This window comes from Phodopus roborovskii, unplaced genomic scaffold (genome assembly GCF_943737965.1).
Source record: "Phodopus roborovskii unplaced genomic scaffold, PHOROB, whole genome shotgun sequence".
Lineage (NCBI taxonomy): Eukaryota > Metazoa > Chordata > Mammalia > Rodentia > Cricetidae > Phodopus > Phodopus roborovskii.
The window spans coordinates 29,569,705-29,591,757 of NW_026126482.1; the positions used below are offsets into that span (position 1 = coordinate 29,569,705).

The 22,053-nt window shown below is 41.1% G+C and overlaps 1 protein-coding gene across 2 annotated transcripts in view; it reads left to right on the forward strand.

Moving 5' to 3' along the window:
• Window positions 1–22,053, forward strand: part of Exoc2 (exocyst complex component 2) — a 125,731-nt gene that overhangs the window by 95,842 nt on the left and 7,836 nt on the right. For both annotated transcript variants that reach the window (XM_051194486.1, XM_051194487.1), the window contains one exon: window positions 19,655–19,710. In XM_051194486.1, the coding sequence (XP_051050443.1) occupies window positions 19,655–19,710 (56 nt within the window). The remainder of the gene's footprint in view (window positions 1–19,654; window positions 19,711–22,053) is intronic.

A 22,053-nucleotide genomic window follows, 5' to 3' on the forward strand; every position in this document is an offset into this window, starting at 1 on the left:
CACCCATGACACTTGGATTAGGATTAGGGTGTGAAATATTTAATCTTAAGAATTTTCTTTATACTAATTAATAGTCTCAGGCTTTTCAGCATAGGGATTCATTCTGTTTGACTGTGTGGCATTTTTACCTAGTTTAATCTTAATTGTAAGATAAGCTTCCTTTATGGCACTGTCAACAGTTTGCATTTCTCACATTGCAAGTACACTAACAAGTTTATTTTACTTGTTAACATTATTTTGTTTTGTCCTTTGTATAGTTTTGACTTCTTGATTACACTTGAACCTCAGTCTTATGTGGTCATTTAGTGAGCTTTTGTTGGTTAAAAGCAGGGATCTCATGTCAAGTGATCTGTCAAAATGGACATTACCATTTAAGAAACTGAATTGTACAAATCACATAGGTAACTAATTACAAATCACAGGAATTTTTAGTAAATTGTGTTTCCAAAACTATATGCAGTTTTTAAAGAATTAATCTAGTTGATTAATTTCATGATTTAAGAAGAAATTTCTGCTAAATCCATAGCTATGTTGTTTTCAACCTAACAGATACTTATATACTTTTCCATTGGTATATATGTCACTAAAATTATTCTTGCTAGTTTTGTGTCACATAACTGACTGTTCTTAAGATTTTAGGTGTTCTATTACCCTTGAGTATTAGGAGCTTCTTGAGTATTTACATTTTACGAATTTTAGCAAAATCGAAAATATTGTTGGTATCTCCTTGTCAAATACACATGCAAGTTTAGGTTTTAGAAGCATATCAGGGGAAAACTTTAAATTTTCTCTTAACTATTTTCAGCTATTTTTATATATCATGCATATAAACTTAAATTTATAAACATTTTGAAAGTATTTAATAAATGAATTTAAACCTAACCATTTTTATCCAGGTAAAGTATACAGTTGATTTTTAATCCAAGTGCTTTATATTAGTTGTGATATGTAGATTTCCTATGGGTATGTAGAGATTCACAGATGTTATGACATGAAATGTCTTGTAATACTCTGGAATCACACTTCAGTCAAAAGCTTGAGTAGGCAATATTTGTGGTCCAGAGCAGCATGATTCTAACTCCCCACAATGGGTCAAACACAACCCATAGTGCCCTGACCCATGACTGAACTGTTAGAGTTATTAGCTATCTGCTGCCGGAGTGGAGCATTAGGTAGCAATTCTTAAGTCTGAAACACAACAGATATGCACTGCTCATGTGACATAGTAAGTACCTAGCTCTTCCATGTCTGTGTTTGTTTTCCCCAGAGCAACTTCATCTGTGCCTTCAGATCTCCACCTTTGGGATCTGTCTGACGTATTCTCACAGAACTGTACGAAAGACATTGCACAGTTCCGTTATAATCTGTTGTTATCTTGTCACATGAATCATTTGGAGCTCAGGCTCCACTTAAAATATCTAGAGAATAAAAGAGATGCTGGAGGAGTGGAGATAAAAAAAAAAATTGGATTGTTCATTTGATTTTGAAAAATCTGAACACTAAAGACAATCTTGGTATTGCTCCCCAACAATTAATCATTAAAATAAATGTTTGTGCCCCTTCCTTTTCCTCTGTGTTCTCATTCCTCTGTGGTGCTATAAGAAAATGCCTCCAGCCAGGTGGTTTATGAAGAATAAGTTTGGGAGTATAAGATCAAGGTGTTGATTCAGTAGAACTGTGTAGCTGTGTCCTTCACAGAGGACTAAGCCTGTATTCTCACACCAGTGAAAGAAATGCTGGGAGAGGCTGATCCTTTACAAGGCATCAATTTACCTTCCTAAGTGATGCTTGTGTGAGTTAATATTATTTGTAATTATTGATACACTGTATTGCGGTTATTAGTTGTAGTCAATTGACATAATGAATGTGTGACCAATATCAGCTCTGAGTATAAAAAAAAAAATGATATGATTGGTGTCAGCAAATAAAATTATGCTACCCCATTAATGAAGCTTATATTTCAGCTAAATGTTTCAGTATTAATTCCAATACAAGTGAAATACTTGTGCTGATACTTCAAAACGATCAGTAGGGCTAACTTATACATTGTAAATGAACTTTGAAATATTTTTCCCTAAATACTTCTGGTTTTCTAGGTAATGGAACCCAGCAGTCATTCCCGTTTCCACCTGTGTGTCCCTCCTTTCTGCCCCCTCCTTCCCTCCCTGCCACCAGCCTGTGGAGACTCACTATACCCATTCCCAGACCCCAGCCTCTCTCCCTGTGAGACTCCGTTGGAGAAAACCAGTTTTTTTGTTTATGAGACTCCGTTGGAGAAAACTAGTTTTTTTTTTTTTTTTTTTTTTTTTTTTTTTAATTTTGCGAGCAAATGACAATTGAGGTAGCTTCTTGGCTAAGGGTGGGAGCCCATGTCCATTTCCTCTTCTCAGCACTGGGACACAGTCTGGCTTGAACCTGTGCAGGCCCCGTGCACACTGCCACAGTCTCTGAGTTCATGTGTGCATCAGTCCTGTTGTGTCTGGATGACACTGTTTCCTTGGAATCACCCATCCCCTCTGGCTCCACAATGTTTCCATCTCCTCTTCCACATAGCTAGCTCCCTGAGCCCTGAAGGGAGAGGTTTGATTACAACATCCCATTTAGGACTGAGTGTTCCAAACCTCTTATTCTCCTCACATTGTCCAGTAGTGGGTCTCTGTGTTTGTTCCCATTTACTTTAAGAGAAAGCTTTTCTGGTGATGATGGTTGGGCAAGCCACTGATCTATGGATATAGCAGAATGCCATTAGAAACCTTCTTATTGCTTTGTTCCTTTAGCAGAATAATAGTATTGGGTTTTTCCTGGTGCTTGTGGTCTGTCCGGTATCATGTTCTTGGCTACCTGAGCAGTATTGGGTATGGTTTCCATCTCATGGGGTGAGCCTTAAATCAGAGCGTGGTTGCTTACTCCTGTGTCTGTGCCACTATTTCCTCAGCATATACCACACGGCAGTCACCATTGTAGATGGGAGGGTCTGTAGCTGGGTTGGTGTTCAGCGTTTTTTCTCTGCTAGCATGTGGAGGACATTCCAGTACCATGAACTGTCAGTAGCTTGTCTTCTCCATGTTCAGTGAAATATGGAAGTGTTGTTGTCAGCAGTAGGACTTTACTGTTAGTTTATAGAGAACAACCAGTAGCCTTGGTAATAGACTGAGATGGTTGGAGGTTTCCAAAGCCCCTCCTTCCCCCACCTCCCCCTACCCCCACCAACCTCCCTCCACAGTCTCAGAAACAAGCAACACTTGAGCGCTGGTCATGATCTGACCCTGTGTCCCTCTCCAGACTCATTGCTTACTATAACTTACTCCTGTAACTAGCAGTTATTCCCAGTCCCAGGGCATGGCATTCTTTCCCAGAGGTCCTTCTACATAGTGTTTCTTCCCCTGGACTTTCCACTACCCTGCCAGCCCCAGCTGAGGTCTTTAGATGGGACATAAAGCAGCACCTTCAGCTGCTTCAACCTGTCCCAGGACTTCTCTCCTGGTGTCCCCTGGCTCTTTGCCTTGCCTGAACTTTATTCAATGCTGTGTCCACCTTCTGTAGGACTTGACTCATAGCATGCATTCTCTGACAGACTCTGAGCAATTAATGAGTTGATTCATGAGCAACATCCTGACAAACTTCCTCCAGCAAGTTACAATGGGATGATAAGCAGCAATTAATAAAATGCCAGTTGACACTTTATTTTTTAGATGAATGGATGTTTACAACAGAATGACAGATTGAATCAGCTATTCTTACTCAGTGAATGTCAAAGAAGGGAACTTTGTTGGTTAAATACCATAGCAGTTGCAAAAAATAACAGACAGCTAATCAGAGTATTTACAATGCACTTAGCACTAAGGGGCCCTAACAGTCCAGAACATTTCTGATAATTCTTTGAGACTTACAGATCATATGTTATATGCTTGGGTACTTCTCAAAAGTCTGTTTCTTCTCTGGATGTGGAACCTGTCTGTGTCCTGGTGCTGGGTCCACTCCTTTTGGTTCCTGGAATCCTACAGTAAGCAGCTCAACTTCAGGGGTGGAGAGATGGCTCAGTGGTCAAGAACACTGATTGCTCTTCCAGAGGTCCTGAGTTCAATTCTCAGCCACCACGTGGTGTCTCACAATCACCTGTAATGAGATCTGGTGCCCTCTTCTGGCCTACAGGGATGCATGCAGATAGAACACTGTACACAATAAATAAATTAAAAAAGAGAAAAAAGGTGCTGTTTTCAATGGAAACAGATACCAACTGATTAACCTCATCCATGAAGAGTGCCCCAGTCCTTCTTCTCTGTCCCCAACTCTGAAGGAAAAGCTTTCATAACTTCCAGGATGCCTCTTGGTCTCACCTAGGAAGTTTTGTAAGGATGTTTTTTAATAGTCCTATATTTGATCTGTTCATAAGCAAAAAAAAAAAAAAAAAGTTGTTTTCCATTGTTGAAAGAGGATAAGCCTAGCTGTTCATCTTTCTAGATCACAGCTAAATTGTGTAAGATCACTTTGTTTTTCAGACTTTGTCTCCTTTTTTGCAAACAGTTTAATATATTATAGTCAATGCCTTAAAACCATTTGTACATGCTTTGAACATTTGGTTATAATTTCCTTGTCTGCCAAGCATTTTTCAATAAAGCTTAATCTTGGCCTCTCTTGTCCTCAATGTGAAACCGATTAACCTTAAGATGGACTGTGGCTTGCATATTTCTTCTTTGAATGTTTTATCTGCTGAAGTATTTATTATGTATTAAATTGATAGCTGTAAAGTATGCTGTTTGGTGTCAGGGTAAACTAATGTCCTATTGTGCAAATCTAATTCATTCTTTTAAGTTTTATCATAGAAAATTTCTGACAGTTACCAGAATAGAACCTGTTGACCAACACCAGCAGTTACTGACCCTCACCCTGTGTGTTCTGTCTGTACTCCTGGATTCCTATTGCCTGCAGGATCTATAATTTTGAAGTAGATCCCAGATACTCGATTGTTTCACCTATATGCAAATCACATAAGGACTATTTTTTTCCAAATGAAACACAACCAATCATAATACCATTCATTATAAGATATGGAAGAAAATTAATAGGAATTCCTTAATGTCCCCAAATGTCCTGCAGTTCAGATTCTAGATGCTTATTACACAGAAGGTATGCGCAGGGTTCCTTTGGTCTCTGTTCTGCTTTGGTTGATGAGCCCTTGTTTTTGTTCTTTGTTGATTAGTTTTATTAACTCGCTAGGATCTTCTTTTCCAATGTATTTGTTGAATAAATTAGGGTCTTTGTTGTCTAGATTTTCAGAAATCCTGAGTTTTAGGATTGTTTCTCTATGCTGTTATCTGTTCTTTGTGTTTCCCACAAATTAATAAAAAGGTATTAGGTTAAATTCTGTTTCCATGTAAGTTTACTTACAGAAAAAGCTCCATAGTATCCAAGGTTTTCATTCTCCCTGTTCGTGGTGCTAGGGTTAAAACTTGAATTCAAGTGTTGTTTAGACCATCCTTTTATTGGTTTACTGGTTGATAGATTGTGTGTCCCTGATCTCTGCAGCAGTCCCTTCCAGGTAGTGAGGCACTGGAAAAAGTAGACGTGTATATTCTGTAGTAATTTGTGTCTGTATTGAACCTGTGGGACTTAAGCTTCTGTAGTACTATGGAAAGTGTGAGGGATTTCCCCGTTTTGTCTAGCTATAAATCTAAGAGGCTCTTTCCAAAACTAATTTCACACTGTACAGCCTTTTGCACAGCAGTAAACAATAAGGTAAAAAGGAGAGATCCTGCGAGAACCCTTGTTGGGCATGCTTTTCTCCATGTGTCTGTGTAGTGCTCATTTGTGGCCTGTTACACTGGGTTACTGCTAGCCCTGAACTGTCTGTCTTAAGTAGTTCTGTCTAAAAGTATTTACAGGGCATTTGAGGGCCTGCTCTGTGGTGTTGTCTGACTCAGTTGGCTGAGAATGATCTTTGTCTGGTGAGCAGTCCCCTTGCTCAGGTGGACAGCTGTCTAGGCAGGGTACAAGCTCCACGTCTGAGAACATAGATTCAGAGTGAATGTTAAAAATTTGGGTTGTTGCCATGTTATCACTGATACCAATTCAAAACTAAATCTTGCTTAGAGTCACAATCCTGGCCTTGTAAAGCAGATGCGTAGAAAACCCTCGATGCTCCTGGTAGCCTCTTCACTCAGTGTTGAAGGTGAGGCTGGGTGACAATTGAGGGTTGCCATGAGAGTTGGATGGGTGAGTGCACTGCCCTCTGTGACATAAGCAAGTCCACATTGAGTTGAACTGGGGAAATGATCAGTGCTGTGCTTCCCTGCTGATTTATAACACTCAGCACAACAGAAAGCCAAAGTCCAGATAGGTTCCAAATGTTAAATTTGGACCACTTACGGGGTTTAAGTCACCATCAAAGGTGTCTTTATAGTGTAGCCCTGTTTCCTGGGATTTAAGAAAACAGAGTCATGGGAGTGAGGCTCAGGACCCATGAGTTGTCTGAAAAGAAACTGGAGGTCATTTTGTGCTTGGCTCAGGTACTCAAGGCCACTCTTGGGTGGGGGGTGGGGGGTAATGGAAGACCATTGTGTAATGGAGACTATTGTTGCTAGCCCTGCCCTCCCTAGGATGAGGGTGTCTCTTCCCAGCTGAAACTCTGAGATTGGAGTGACTGCAGTCATCTGTGAAGATGCTGTTTGCCTTTAGAGGTTTGTGTAACATGGGGATTTTGCAACTCATTGATGAGGTATGCTTGTTGGTGTAGATGTGTGCACCTATGGATGCTAGTGTGTGTGTGTGTGCACAAAGGTGCACATAAGTGTGACAACCTGAGGCTGCTGTCAGGTATCTTTCCTGGGGCCTGGGGTCCCTCAATGAACCTGAAACCCATTGTTTGTGCTAGGCTGGCTGGCTGGTGAGCTTCAGAGATCTACTTGTTCATGTTCCCATAATGCTGAGGGTATAAGGAGTGTACTGCCACCTTCATCTTTTTTATGTAGGCCCTCATGCTTATGAGGAGATAATTTCCTGGGCATGAGAAATAACAGATCGATGGGATGAAGAGACAAGAGGTGAAGATGCAGGTCTTCATTCGTTTCCACCACCCACATTCCTCAGCCCGCCATCCTGCATCGGGGTGTTTCTAAATTCTTTTGCTTTTCATTGTATTACGGAGTTGTAGGGTAAAATAGATTATAGCTCCTAGCTACTAATTTTGAGCCATTAAAATAATTCTGAGAGTTAGAAAAACAAACTGTATTTCAAGTACCCTCTCCTTTATATGTAACTGTTGCAGATTTGATTCAGTTTTGATGAAAAAGCAGCACCATTCAGATGCTTTTTGTGTGTGACTAGAACTAAAAGACAGTTGTGTTTAGTTTTATGTATTTTTTGAGACTTTGCTACAAGGTATTATATTCACATCATTTCTACTCCTCCTGTGTCCCCACCACCCTCTCTCAAATTCAAGACCTCTTCTTCTTTAACTGCTATTTAATATCTAGTCCATTTAGTGTTTTTCAGGTGTAAATGTGTTTAGAGCTGACCACTTGGGATTGGCTAACTGATTCTCCCTCTCCTGGCAGCTCTTAGTTTCCTGTAGCTCTACATGTGGGATCTTGGAAGATTTTCGCCATCCATGTGTCATGTCAGCTGGTATTACCATTGTGAATGTGTGTTTAGGTAACCACATTGTTGACATTGCATGAGTACCGCTTCCTTGTCATGTCTACTCAGGTTAGAATTCTCCTCTCTGTCTGTGTCTTCCATGGACCAGTCAGTCAGTCCCTACTCAGTTAGACTTGCCTTTGCTGTGTGCTTCCTCCAATAGTACCACAGGTAAAGGTGCTTAGTGAGTCTTCAATGAAGCAATCACTTCTAATGTTCTGCTCTCTCCAACTAATCAGTAAAAGCCACCTGCACAGCATAGCAGTTAGCCATTGTGATTACTGTTTATTCTGAATTCCAGATGCCAACTTCTGTACCTTTGAAAATAAGATCTTGAACCTTTCCTAAGAGTCCATAATAAAGGAGAAAGTTAGAGGTCTGAGGTGGGCAGATAGGCATTGGACCCCCTCACCTTTCATAGTTGAAATGTTCTCTAAGCCGCAGAGTTGCCTGTGCTTGACAAACCTGGAATTTCCCTGTCTTGGATTATCCAAAAATAACATTATCAACAAGCTAATTAGTGTGCCTGAAGGGCAGGAAGGTGACTTAGCCCGACAGCCTGAGTTCAGTTCCTTAGGCCTACATGGTAGAGGGAGAGAACTACTCCCTCAGGATGTCCTTTGATCTCCACATTCTGTGACCACACATACATACAAACACACAAGTAGATGCAAAAAAAAAAAAAAAAAAAAAAAAAAAACCCAACTTTTTAAATGTGTCTGAACTCTGCATTGTATAAGCAGTCAAAAAATAGATACTTCAAATACAAAACTCAGCAAGTGACTATATTATAAATATTTGGAACAAAATGAAGCAGTTTGAGTCTATCAGAGCAAGTTAATAAAACCTCTTTTGTACAGGATACTCAGGATGTGCCTTCTTTTTTTTTTGATCAATTGACTTCAATTTTTCTGATAATAATCACATACTAATAATCAGAATGTTTGAGTGACAACCACAATAAATTCCTAAATACTCATATACTTGAAAACCCATTCTTGCTTTTTGAAATTGCTGTCATTTCTGGTTGCAAATGCTGTGACACCCTGTGATTATGGTGACAAGGACTTTTAGGAATCTCCTGTAGAATACATATCACTTTTATAGCAAGTTTGTGTGTTAAAGAGCTTTAATAATAGGTTTTATAAAATTACAGAAACTGTCTTCACAAGCTTTAAATATGATGGAGATGAAAAATATAATATCTTGTACTCTTCTATTGGACTGAAGAAAAGAAAAAAATGGTTTGCGTTCTTGGGTTTTTATTTCTCTTCCTTGTAGCTTGGTGGTATGGCTTATGTTTTTATATGCTGGGAAATGGGTACACCAGTAATTTTTTTAAAAGATCTGTCAATTCCTGTTTCCAATTTTGTTTTCATTAGAGGCAGTGTCACTTGAATATATGAAAGTTCACATGGAGCAGCCTTAAAAGTAAACTACTGGACAGGGATGCCCTTTAGGTGGGATTGTTATCCTGCTGCCCAGTTCCTCAATACTCCTCATACTACAGATTGGCATGTGCCATGACCATGCACTACAGCTCAGCATGCAGGAGAACAACAGATCAGCCTCTGTGTGTGTATGTGTGTGCACACATGTATGCAGTGACCATCCACTACAGATCAGCCTGCGTGTCTGTGTGTGTATTCACTGTCAGGAAGGTTGTGTCATTGCATATAGGCAAGGGCTACTGTAGTCTTCTAGAAATTCTATTTCCTATCTTATCCTGACAGTGCATGTGGAACTATATGCATATATATAAATGTGAAAAATCAAATTGTATACAATGGAATTGCATAGTTCATTTTGTGGAAGTTATATTTCATTTTAAGACAGAAGGAAAGACCCTGACAGCTAGATTTTGTGAAAGGTAAAGATGCCTCTTTTATTTCTTAGTGTGATGGTTTCTTAGTTATGAAAGCCATGAAATCTAGTCAGAAAAATGAATTGGATTTAGACTCAGACCTTCAGATGATGAAAATAATAACTCTAGAACACTTCTCATACTCTGTGAGTATGAAACTGTCTATTGTACTGCAGTTGTCTAAACTCCTGGCCCCTTCTGGGAGAGGTTCTGTTCTATCTTCCTACATCTGTGGCCTTGAAAATTTATATTCCAGCGAAGTTTCCTGACCAGGGCCACCACAGTGTTGAGACCCGATTACCAGCGCTAGACATAGCGTATGACACATTTTTATAAAATAGACATTTTATATTTAGGTCAAGTTATAACCTTACATGTAGATATACTTTTGTTGAGAGGGTTAAATTTTGTCTGCCTTTGATTTGAACAACTCAATAGATTTTAAAATCTGAATTAGATTGTTTCTTCTGGTAGCAGGTCCCAGGCCTTAATCACCTTGGGGTGTTACCAGCAAGTCCCTCATAGGAATGGCAGAGATACTAGTGAGAGTAAAGGCGTTGCATCTCTTTGTCATTAAAAATCTACACTGAGCTATTGCAAAGCACAAAGGATACATTTAACAGACAGGAGCACCAAGCTTCCTATGAAGACAAAGAATACCTCAGTGGTTGGAGTGAAATGACCATTTGAATTCACACATTTGAAGGAAGATTGAATTATAAGGAGTCAAAAACAAAATCTTATGCTGATTCTCTGCTATCCTGAAAATCTCTTGCTGCCCACGGGCTGCATGCCTTGTCCTCAGAACCATTTTGGTTAGCACAGCTCTACAAATACAGACTCAGGTAGAGGGATAGCTTGCAGAGAGCTGGAGGCACACAGATCCTCCATCATGCCCTTTCCACTTAACCTCTTCCTTCTGCCATTGGATTCACCCAGGTTCAAACTCAGCACTTTGTGATTTTAATGCTCCGATCAGACAAGTGGCATGTGCAAAAACATTAGTACTCTAGAGACAGACACTTCTACCTGGACTTCTTACCATGGAAATATCACTTGAGTGACTCATAGGTACTGACTTTCAATTTCAAACTAAAAGTTTTTAATTTCCAGATCTCTCCTTTGATTTAATGACTATAACTTGCAACAGGGGGCTTTTCCTTCTTACCAAAGATCAGCATGTGGAGCTAGATGTTGAGGATGATGAGGACCACACTTAGTCTCTTCTAGGCCACAGTGGAATTCCAGTCCTAGGGCAGCCTTGCTACCCTCTGCTGTCTTAAGCCCACAAGCAGCTCTGTGCCTTCTGCAGGTACCAGGCCATGGGCATGCTCCCCAGGGTTCACATTTCATCCTAGAGGCACAGCTCAGTAGCCTTCTTCCCAGCAGTGCTTCCATCCTGAGTGGCAGGACTTTCAATTTTATTTGAAGTCATCCTTTCCTTAAACAGATCTCAAGATTTTGAAAATTGAACAGTTCCTATTTATGCAATATTATATCCAGAAGTGGTAGTTCAAAACATTCATTTGCATGTAGACAATGAATCTTATATTCTTGTTACTTTCACTTTTCCAATTGAGGCTGCTTTCTACTGAAAAACTTGGCCAGAGGGGGCATAATTGTGTGAACAAAGCTGAGTTAAAACAAGGTAACTTGTCAGTTCATGTTAATTCTGTCTCCTTTTAAGTCTGAAATGTAATACATCAGGTTTGTGAAAATGACTTTGTGTGCTTATTGTATAGAATATCCTGTAACCTGTTATATTAATGTGATTCATGCCCCCTTCTTGCTCCCCATGCCTGTTTTTAAGTTTGGAAAACTGTTTTTCTATGCAGTTTATTGATGTTAAGTTCTGCTGAACTGTGTGTGTGTGTGTGTGTGTGTGTGTGTGTGTACATATATGCACACACATGTGTGTAAATATATATGTGTGTATATATATATATATGAATATAAAACCCATAGACTCATTAGCATTTTCATTGCAAGTAATACTTTCTATTTTCTAAAGGGTTAATTTTTCCTATGAAACCCGCCATACTCAAAAGTAGGATAGCGTGTCCTGGGATAGAAAACAGGACACAACAGAAACTTGCTTTTTCCTTTCCAGCAAAAGCTGCCTATATTGTGTGATATATAGGCTCCTTTTTCTGTTATGCCAATATTGATAGTTTCTGGCTACCTTTTTATTTTATTTTAAAGAATAGGCAGTAATCATGATGCGCCTTTAGAGTATAATTGAGTAGATAATTTACTTGAAAAAAAATGCCCCAGGCTTCTTTCATGTATTGTTTCAGTTTGACAATTTAAAAAGTACATTGTGGGATATTTATAGTATTTTTTCGATCTATTTTTGTCTATAGACTAGGAGTGCTAACTGATTTAGGGCACAGGGGTTAAAAACAGGAAATGTGGTATATGAAGTAGGTTGTCTCCAGACTTTCCAATCCGATTTCTTGAAGTGTTACTGGGGAGTGCCAGGTTTCAAAACAACATTAGGCAGAGTACCTTGAGTGAGTCTGCCTCTAGAAAAGTAATGTCAGTTGTGCCAGGAAGTGCTTCATGGGAAGGAAGGTCTGCATTCTTGGTATAGGTTTGAATGGTGTGTGGTATGCTCTCTATAACTCCTTCTGAGATTTCATTCAGACATGAGAGTGTCAGGTTTGCTTGTCTCTGTCACGTCTTTGACCTTTAAATTTTGCTTAAAGTACTGATTGACTGATTCAATGAAAAGTTTTGTCAAATAGCTGTTTAAACGTTTGCAATGAGCTATCACCACTAAGTTGGGACACACTACTTTTTAAACTCATGTTTAAAAAGCATGAAGAAGCAAGAGTTCAGTTTCCTGTGGTTGTCTGAAAGGCAGAATCTGCCAAGACTGAAAACCTTTGAACTCAGCAGCTCCACCTCTGGTACATACCTGTAATCTTAGCACTCGGGATGCTGAGGCAGGAAGATTACTGAAAGCTCAGGGCCATCGGTATCTGTGACAGTCTGGAAGGGCCGAACAGTGAAGGGAGATAAAGCTTAGTGGCTCAGGATTAGTGGAGGGGGGGAGGCATGAAGGAAACTTCAGGGTAAAGACCATTCACATCCCAGTGTAGAGGTGAACATATGCCGCTTAGAGTCTGTACACATCCAACAGTGGCTGTAATGTAGACCATGGCCTCTGGGCCATCACTGTAGTGAGAGAGGGGGGCAGTAGGAAGGCTGTACTTGCCTGGAAAGGTACCTGTCCTGAGTGGGAGCAGGACTGCCTGGGTGTCTGTGTATTCTGCCTGAGATTATTGAAGACACGACTCTGCTTTGAAGAAATTATAGCATTTTGTTTTGTTTTTAATAGAATATAATTAAATTTTAAGAAGAGAATTATAGTATTGCCTCTCTTTCTATAAATACATTCCTAGGCAAAAGTCTGAACGAATATACCAAATTGTTATGAGGAAAGTGGTGAAGAATGCATTTATTGAACTCTTGTTATTAAATAAACTCATATACTGTGTTTATTTCAGCAGACACTTAATTTTTTAAATTTCAAAATTTAAAAAAGAAAGAGAGAAACAGGAAGGAAGGCCTTGTTATTCAGTAGTCTGTTCTTTCTTGTTGGTATATCCTCAGCAGTTTGCCTGGTAGCTTATTCACATTATTAATGAAAAGAATCAAACCGGGCTGTGTAGCACTTTCTAGTAAGTAGAGCATTTGCCCTTTTGAGAGCTCAAATGAGCTGATTTCCAACCACACTTTAAACACTTTTCATTGCAGTGCAGGATGGAGGCCTTCTTGTGTAATGGACACACAAGAACACCAGTGTCCCTTTAACAATCAACAGTGTCATTTGTCACAATGGTGCCACTCTCGTGTACAGCAGTCTTGCCTTTGCCGAGCCAGCTTTTACTGTTTGCCTGATTAATTTTATATCATGCAACTATTTTCTTGTTTAAGGGTAGTTTGCTGGGCTGTTTTCTTATATGTAAGAAACAGCATTTATTATATTAAACCTGGGTGTTAACCTCCCTCAACTCTAAGCTCTGTGAGGAAGGTATCTCTGCTCTCCTCAGGACCGGACATGGTGTCTGGCATGGAGTATTAATATTAGGCTTTCTGTATATATATTTTTAGTAATAGTATGTGACCTCCCTACTTGAAAAAGAAGAAACTGACAAACTGATCAAGAAGTTTCTTTTTTTTTTTTTTTTTTTTTTCTTGGTTTTTTTTTGAGACAGGGTTTCTCCGTAGCATTGCAGGCTGTCCTGGAACTCGCCCAGTAGACCAGCAGGCTGGCCTCAGACTCACAGAGATTCACCTGCCTCTGCCTCCCAAGTACAGGGCTTAAAGGCGTGAGCCACCACCGCCCAGCTAAGAAATTTCTTTTTTTAGGTTAATATGTGCGAACACTGTTTTCCTAGCAGGAGATGTCAGGTAACACAGGCTTACTAACCGGAAGCTGACCATGCAAACAGCAGTCATAAGGCCTTGCTCAGAGAAGAAGCAAACTCTGTGCTCCTTGGGGAATTTCCACACTAGGCTTCTAATTAATTGCTAAGTGATCATCTGAGTTCATGCTGTGTGGGTGGGGACACTTTGTTGGTCAAATATCATGACACATTCTAATTTCATATTCAGAGCAGAGAAGGTCGATATTCTGAATGCTCAGAAACTGCTTCTCATTCCCTCACTTAAATAACATGGAAAGTTGTGGGGGTTTATCTAAGTAGAGCTGTTTTAAAAACAACACTCACGACTACATCACAAAAACCTGGCACTTTCCTGCAACTCTAAGAAGCAAGTCAGCTTTCTTTTCTACCCCTGTGCACGCTGTCAAGTCTGGCCCCTTTCCTAATCAGGTCTGTATTGTGCCAGTAGCACTTCATGCTTACTGCCGTTGGAGTGCAAGCTAAACCCAGGATTTTCTAACACACGGGGTGTGCCCACTGTGTTCTTATCCACCTGAGTGTTGCCATAGTGTCTAGCACATTGCGGGCACTGAGCAAAACAGTACTTTTTGTTTGGGACAAGCTGTCACCACAAAAGCAAAGCTTGTTTGGTTGAGTCTCAGTGACATTTTATTCTGCTCTCCTTTCTTTAACTGGATTTTAAAATGTATCCTGGTGCTTAATCTCAAAAATATTGTCCTTGCTTCCCTGTGTCCTATGAAAAGTAAGGGATGCCCAGCCAGAGGACATCTGCTCATAACAGGTTCACATGTCTCTAGCTAGCAGCTTGCTGAAGGCTGAGGCTGCCTGACTGTGGATCTTAAATCTTACGCATGCCTCAGTTTTCCTTTAATTATTGATTCATTCACACAACAGTTCATTTAGATGGTTCAGCCCTGAAAATCTAGTGGTCAAACCAGATATTGTGGTCTCGCCTGGCCATGCAAATATGTGATATCCTGCCACTCCTTTCAGAGCCAAAGCAAAATATAATGAATTCCATTTGGTGTGAAAATAGCACAGAATAAGTTTTGTCAGAGACAGAGCCCCTATTAGAACCCCCCACAGCCACAGCCACATTGAGTGTCATGTCAAGCTGCCTATTGCCACCACATGTTACAAACAACTTTTCAGCAGTTAATTCCTGTACTGAAGAAAAAAAAAAAAAAAACAAAACCAACTCCACTGCAGCTGGATGGCAGTCACATGTGCACCTGGAGTTTCAGAAGATACAGCTGTAGTTGGTGCATTTTATGTTCAGTGTGCCTGTCAGCCAGCTGTTGATGTCCTTATATAAAGCTATAGCCCTTGGCATGTATGTCCCGCTTGAGACTCAACAGAACACTTCTTCTACCAAAGTCTGCTCTCTCCTGGGGCTGCAGGCTATATGTACTCTGCCTACTTTCTACACTACACTATTGGTGTTCACACAGGGTGGATGGGTGCTATTGAAGAGTGAAGAACTAAACAGTATCTTTATAATGACTTTGTTAGCAAAGGACACTATAATCACTTGGCAGCCACTTAAGAAGCAAACTGAGTTGTCTAAGGTAACAATTTGGGTCCTAGGTGTACTTTTTGTCACCTCGAGCAAGGAACATAGAAAGTCATTAACAATTGTCAGTATTAATATTAAAATAGAATAAAATGTGACAAGGACAGAAACAAACATTTGCCACCAGAGTTGACCACAGTATCATTCATTCCTCATAGTCCTCTATCCTGTCAAAATAGCTTCCTCACCAAAAATCACATTCTGATCCCACGCCTTGGCACCAAAGCCAGAGTTTCACCTCAGGAGGACAGCCATTTGTTCTAGACAGTGCATATCTGCACATTTGTCCTCGGATCTTTCTTGGGTGACATCTCCTTGGCTTCTGCCTTCCTTTCCTTGTACTGCCTCTCACTGAAGAAAGAGATGGCAGATTCAGTTGTTCCTGAGGCCACAGGTGAGGGAGGCCCTGCCTCCCATTCCCAAGCACCATCTGCCCACAGCCTTAGTGAGAATTAGGTCTCCATTCTTCTTCTGCCACAGCATCCACAGAGATGCTCCGGATGCTTGGTCCATTCTGTGAAAGGGTTCGGAGCTGTACAGAGCTCTTGTGTGGCCTCCTAGCTGCCAATTGCTTCTAGATTCCTCATAATGTGTCTGTTTCGATGCTTTTGGTGTTTACATTGGCTGTTGGTTGAATCTGTGGATATGGAAGCCCAGCTGTGCTTTTCCTTTGCCCAGTCAGCACAAAGCACATTTGCCAGCCGCTGGCCACCACGTACAGGGTCAGGCATTTCCTGACCATTGCCAAACACAGAGGCTACCTGGGCTAGCCCTTCCCTTTTACTTTTTCCACCTCTAACTCAGTATTAGTGTTTAACAAGCTAAGAGCTTCACAAAATGAGCAGAGCAACTAAACACACAAATGCTGTTAAACTGGTTTTCTTTGCAATGTATGAATTTGCTATAGGTGATTATAGACAAAATCCAACAGCAGTAAATAGTGATCAAAGATTTAGTAACTTTGTGGTCTTCTTTCTGGGATTATCTACATGTTCTACTTAAAGGGCTCAATACTGGACTTGCACCTAGCAGTTCACCACATCAGAGAATCCCAGGAAATCTGTGTTAACGAACGAATGAGTATTTGTAGTCACTTCCTTTGAATGAAATATGTCAGCTCACTTGATAGCAAAAGATGCTTATTTATTGAGGAAGCCTGTGTTTTTTTTTTCCAGCATTTTTTCTTTTATTGAAAAGTGATTCTTTTCTCGTGCAATAAATACTGATTATTATAGTTCCCTGCCTTCTATTCCTCCAAGTTCCTTCCCACCTCTGCTCCCCTATGGATCTACTCCCTTTCTTCCTCTCATTAGAAAAGAATGGGCCTCTAAGAGATAACAACCAAATGTAACAAAATAAGATATAGTTAGATGAAGCAAGGACTATCCCAAAGTTGGACACTGCAACCCAAAAGGAGGAAAATGAGTCCCAAGAGCAGGCAAAAGAGTCAGAGAATTTTAAACTTTTTTTTTTTTTTAAAACCTCTCATTGTGTAGCCCTGTCACTCACAGTCCTTCTCCTTCTCCTTGGCTGCCTGGGTTCTAGGATTGCAGGCCTGCTCCATCCCCCATCCTAAGCAGCTTTGGTTTTGTAATTGCTATTCCTGTGGTGTATGCATTGCTTTGAGAGGTTAATTTGCTTTAACAAGACCCCAGCTGAGGCCGATTGCTCTCTTCAGAGGTGATCAACATGAGCCTGTCACTTCTGCTATCAGTGACCTGACACACTGCTTAAGGAGAAAAGCTGTTTCTGTTCATCCTAGGCTGTCTGCCCCTTCTCTGCCCCAGCATGCCCCTTAGCCTTGGAAACAGGTATCTGTTGTTTTGTGGAGAGGCCATTTTATCTTTTTTCTAGTCATAAAGATAAAAACTCCAAGAATTATATAATACTCTTCCCCAGGGTTCAGGCTCCTTCTGCTGTCCATGCAGAATCTGCAGTTGGGCTAACAGCAGCCTGGTTTCTCTGCTGGTACTCTTACTGCCCACTGTCACAGCTGCATCTTTAGAATTGCGTTGACTAATCCAGTGCCATCTCTGCTGTGGGGTTTTTTGTTGGTAATGCTTAGTGTAATGTTCTTGCTAGATGTTGAGTTCATAGTATATGGTCACTAGGAGTCACATGCCTTTGGTGAATCGAAGTGTAATCTTTGGCTCAGTAGTCAGCACTCTAGTCCCCTCTCACTTTGCATTAAAGAGTTTTTAAAAATGTAAACCAACTCTTACATTTCTAGTCATCGTTGCTGACATCTGTGTTACAGTGGCACTAACAGCCTGGTTTCACAGGACAGAGGCTGTTGAATTGAACTCTTAGTTCATTAGAGCACCACTGGGCTTGTGTTTTTAGTTATTGTGCATATTAGGTAGGTATAGAGAGATATGAACATACAGGAGCTGCTCTCCCACAGACTGCCCTAGACCCCAGACAGTGATCAGATTTTTGAGTGACGTGCATCCGTGTGCCCTGCTCTGACACCTGGAGTGATGCTCAAGGAGCTGTCTAGAGAAGGCCCAGCTCTGCATGCCCAGCTGCTGCAGGGGACCTCAGGAGCATGGCTTTACCTTGCCTGGAAGGAATTGCTTTGTTTGGCAAGTTACTGTATTTAACTTTCATGGGTCCCTTGTGTTCTTCTGTCCTGTTTCCCTTGGAGTTAACCTGTAATCCCAACACTCAGGAAGGGGGAATCGGAGGGATCAGTCCAAGGTCACTGGACTGCATAGTGAGTTCAGGACCAGCTTGGACTGTGCAAGTTCCTGCCTCCAAACAACCAGGAAATGTTAATTACATTTCATGGTGTGTGCATATCTAAGCTATGGATGACAGTCTGAGAGAATACTGTCCTTCAGCCTTTGTGGTTAATTCTAGACGAAAGTCTAGAATATTCCACTTCAGAAGAAGCTGTCGTTTTGGAGTTAGAGTTACCAGAAAACAACTCTGTGCTTTTGCCTTTTTCTTATACCCTGGCAATCTCTTAGGGAGCACGGATGTGCATGTATGGTCACTGTTATCCTCACTTCAGTCTGGCAGAGAGGTGCAAAATCTACACTCACTCAGAACGTTGGAAGGCTTTCTTACCAAAGTTGCAACTAGAAGGTTCAGAAAGCTGTGACCACATACTCTGCACCCATAATCTGGGTGCTGCTGTTAACTGGAGCTGTGCTCATTAATTCAGGACCCACAGTCTGATATCTTTATTTTGTCCAGTCTTTAACTTGCTTTGTAGAATCGGGTCTAATTAATTTTGTGACACGCTTTGTTTTGTGTAGTGGGGTATATGGGCACATGGGGCATGGAGGGGGACACACCTATGAACCCTGTTCTGTCACTCTTTGCCTTGCTTGCTTGAGGCAGTCTATCACTGAACCTAGAGCTAGGTTGGCGTCCAGGAAGCCCCAGTGATCCTCACGTCTCCACCCCAACCTCCACAGAACTGAGGTCAAAGGCACAGCCTTGCCCAGCCCAGGGTTTTACATGGGTGTGTGGGTTTCAAGCATGGGACTTTATGCTTGCACACCCAGCCCTCTTATCCACTGAGTGATCTCCAAGACTTTAAGGTTTTCTTCTCTGAAATTCGTTCATGGACAGGAGAGATGGCTCAGGAGTTTAGGGGACTTGCTCTTGTAGGGGACCCTGTTTTGCTTCCTAGTACCCACTTCATGTGGTTCACAACTGCCTGTAACTCTGGTTCCAGTGGATCTGATGCCCTCTGGCTGTCTGGTCTCAGCAGGAACCTGCACATTGTGGTACATATAAACACACATACACACAGGAAAAATAGTGGTTCCTCAGAATCAAAACTTCATTCTGTCTAATGCTATGGTAGATGTCTAACGTGTGTCTTGCAGACGTCCACACCTTCCTCTTGTCCTCTGCACTTTGTCTGAAGGACATTTTCACATTTGGACTTTCAGACCAACAGATAGTAAATTCAGAGCAAAGAGTGACAAGAATGAAAAAGAGTGAAAGAAATTTTCTCATTTAAGCTGTTTTGGTTTTAACCTCTCTGGAAATAGTCCTTTCACCATTTTGATCTCAAAAGGAAATGGACAGTAATGGTGTTATTTTCAGTTTCACCTCAGACCACTCTGGCAGTTGCATGCTGATGCTGCAGGGGAGAGTGCTGGCTGAGGATTTCACCGAGTGCCTTTCCCTCCCCCATCTTAATTTCAGGTGTCAGGAACTATCTAAAAGAAGCTTTGGTGAATATAATTGCTGTGCATGCAGAGGTAAGCTGTCATTAACTGTTCCTACAAAAGTAGGTGATTGAGGGGGAGGAAAGAAAAGAAGCAAATTGGATTATTATTCACGAGAGGGGTCTCTTTTTCCCCTTCAGAATGTGTCTTGTGCATATAAGTAAAGTAGAGCTCAGCTTTCTTGTGTGTATGTGTCTGTGTGTGTGCATGTATGTCTGCATGTGTGTCTGTGCATGGATGTGTGAGTATGCCTGTGTGCGTGTGTGTTTATATGTATGTACATTTGTATGTACCAGTGTGCATGTGTGTCTTTGTGCATGTGTTTGTGTCTGTATATGCAGGTGTCTTTGTGTGTTCCTATGTATCAGGATGTGTGTGTGTTTGTATGGCTTGGTCTTTTCCTGAAATCGTACTTGTCTTCTGTGATCCTTAGTAAATCAGGGGTGTATGGGTGTCGCTGCCCATGTTTCACATAAGCTGTCCCCACAGTTCTACTTCTAAAACTTCATGCTGGCATCCTTAGTAGACATCCTAGGAGTGAGAGCCACTCTTCTGAAGCCCACTGGAAAACAAGATCCCACCATTGGTGCCAGAGCCGCCCATGCTGTTGCATTTTCATGCAGTGATCTCAGTTGGATGTGGCTCTATGGCCCACACTCAAAGGGTGGCTCACAGAACGGTGGGAAGCTGTAAAGTAAAGCAAGGCCAGGACAGTTAGCACTGGGGCTCAGCCGACTCCTCAGCTTCCCGTAGGCATCCAGGCAGGAGCTTACGTGGCTTTCTCCATTAGAAGACTTGGAGACTGTCATAGTATCTGGAAAAAAATACAGATGAAGACAACAAAAATAGAAGAACGGAGCAACCAGAGAAAACAAAAGGGTGATGCTGCCTCCTGACTTTTCACTTAGGAAAGGTGTTTGCGAGCATCTCTCTAGAAAGATCCTATGTGACTTAACTCTGGCAGGGGTTGACCTCATAGATCTCTGTAATTTTATTGAACATGTGAGGTAATTCTTGTGTTAAATGATTAGTGGTTAGGAACATTGTGTGTGCAGAGAGCAGAGGAAGGTGCAGGCATAGGACTGTAAGGGACTGTAGGACTGTCTTGATGGTTGGCTATTAGCCATCATGAACAGCTGTGAGGTTACTTAAGTGTCAGCCTTTCAACCCCCCCCCATTAGTTTAGCACAGTAACCCAAAGTAGAAGTTCACCAGGGCTACCATTTGTAATAAAATCTTAAAGTGCCAAAATCTGTGTTGAATGCTCAAATTGTTTGCGGTGACACAATGTTTGATTAACACTAGCACCTCAAACTGGGAACACACAAAGCTAAAAAGAAAACATACTTTAATTGGTGAATTAGTAAACATCCAGATATAACTTTGTCAAATGTTAAATTTGAAATAAGGCCACCAACATGGCCCAGCATATAAAAGCACTTATTGCCAAGCCTGATGAGCTGAGCTTGATCCCCAAAACCCCCTAGTGGAAGAGAAAACTAAGTCCCCTAAGTTGTCCCCAGACCACCTCCCCATGCATGCAACGGAGAAAGTGGGGGAGGGAGAGGAATTATACTTTCTATGAATATGTGTGTTGTTAAATAAATTTAACAACAATGTTTTATGTCAGTAATGTATTTATAGTACATATACACACACACACACACACAAAAAAAAACCTGGAATGTTTATCAATACAGATAATAGAACTTGAATTTATTTATTTATAAAACACGGGGTCTTATAAATTGCCCAAGCCAGACTCAAGCTCCTGGCTTGAAGTTCTTCCTGCTCATAGTATGAGCAGCCAGGATAGCAGGTGCACACCAGTACACTAACACCCAGCTCACTCAGTCTTTTTTAAATAGTGCAAATACATACCAGAGCTTTTGTCCCTTTCAGGAGTTTTGTTTCTTATAAAGAAGATATTAGGAAGACAAAATTTTCAAGACAATTTTTAGTCAACATCTGCAGTACCTTTTTTTAGAAGTTTTTTTTTTTTTTGGTCATTAATCAATAATTATAACTAAAGTATACACCTGGGGGCTGGAGAGACGCTCAGCAGTTAAGAGCACTGGCTGCTCCTATGGAAGACCTAGGTTTGGCCCCAGCACCACATGGTGGCTCACATCCCCTGGTGATTCCAATTCCAGGAGATCTGATGACCTCTTCTGAGCTGTATAAGTACCAGGCATACGTGTGATATACATACATATGTATAGGCAAAGCACTCACACATAAACAGTCAATTAAATCTTTTTAAATTAATTAATTTTCTAAATTCCAATCCCAGTTTCCTCTCCCTCCTCTCCTCCTGTTCCCCATACCCCCCCCCCATCTGCTTCTCACAGAGGGTAAGGCCTCCCCCTAGGAAGT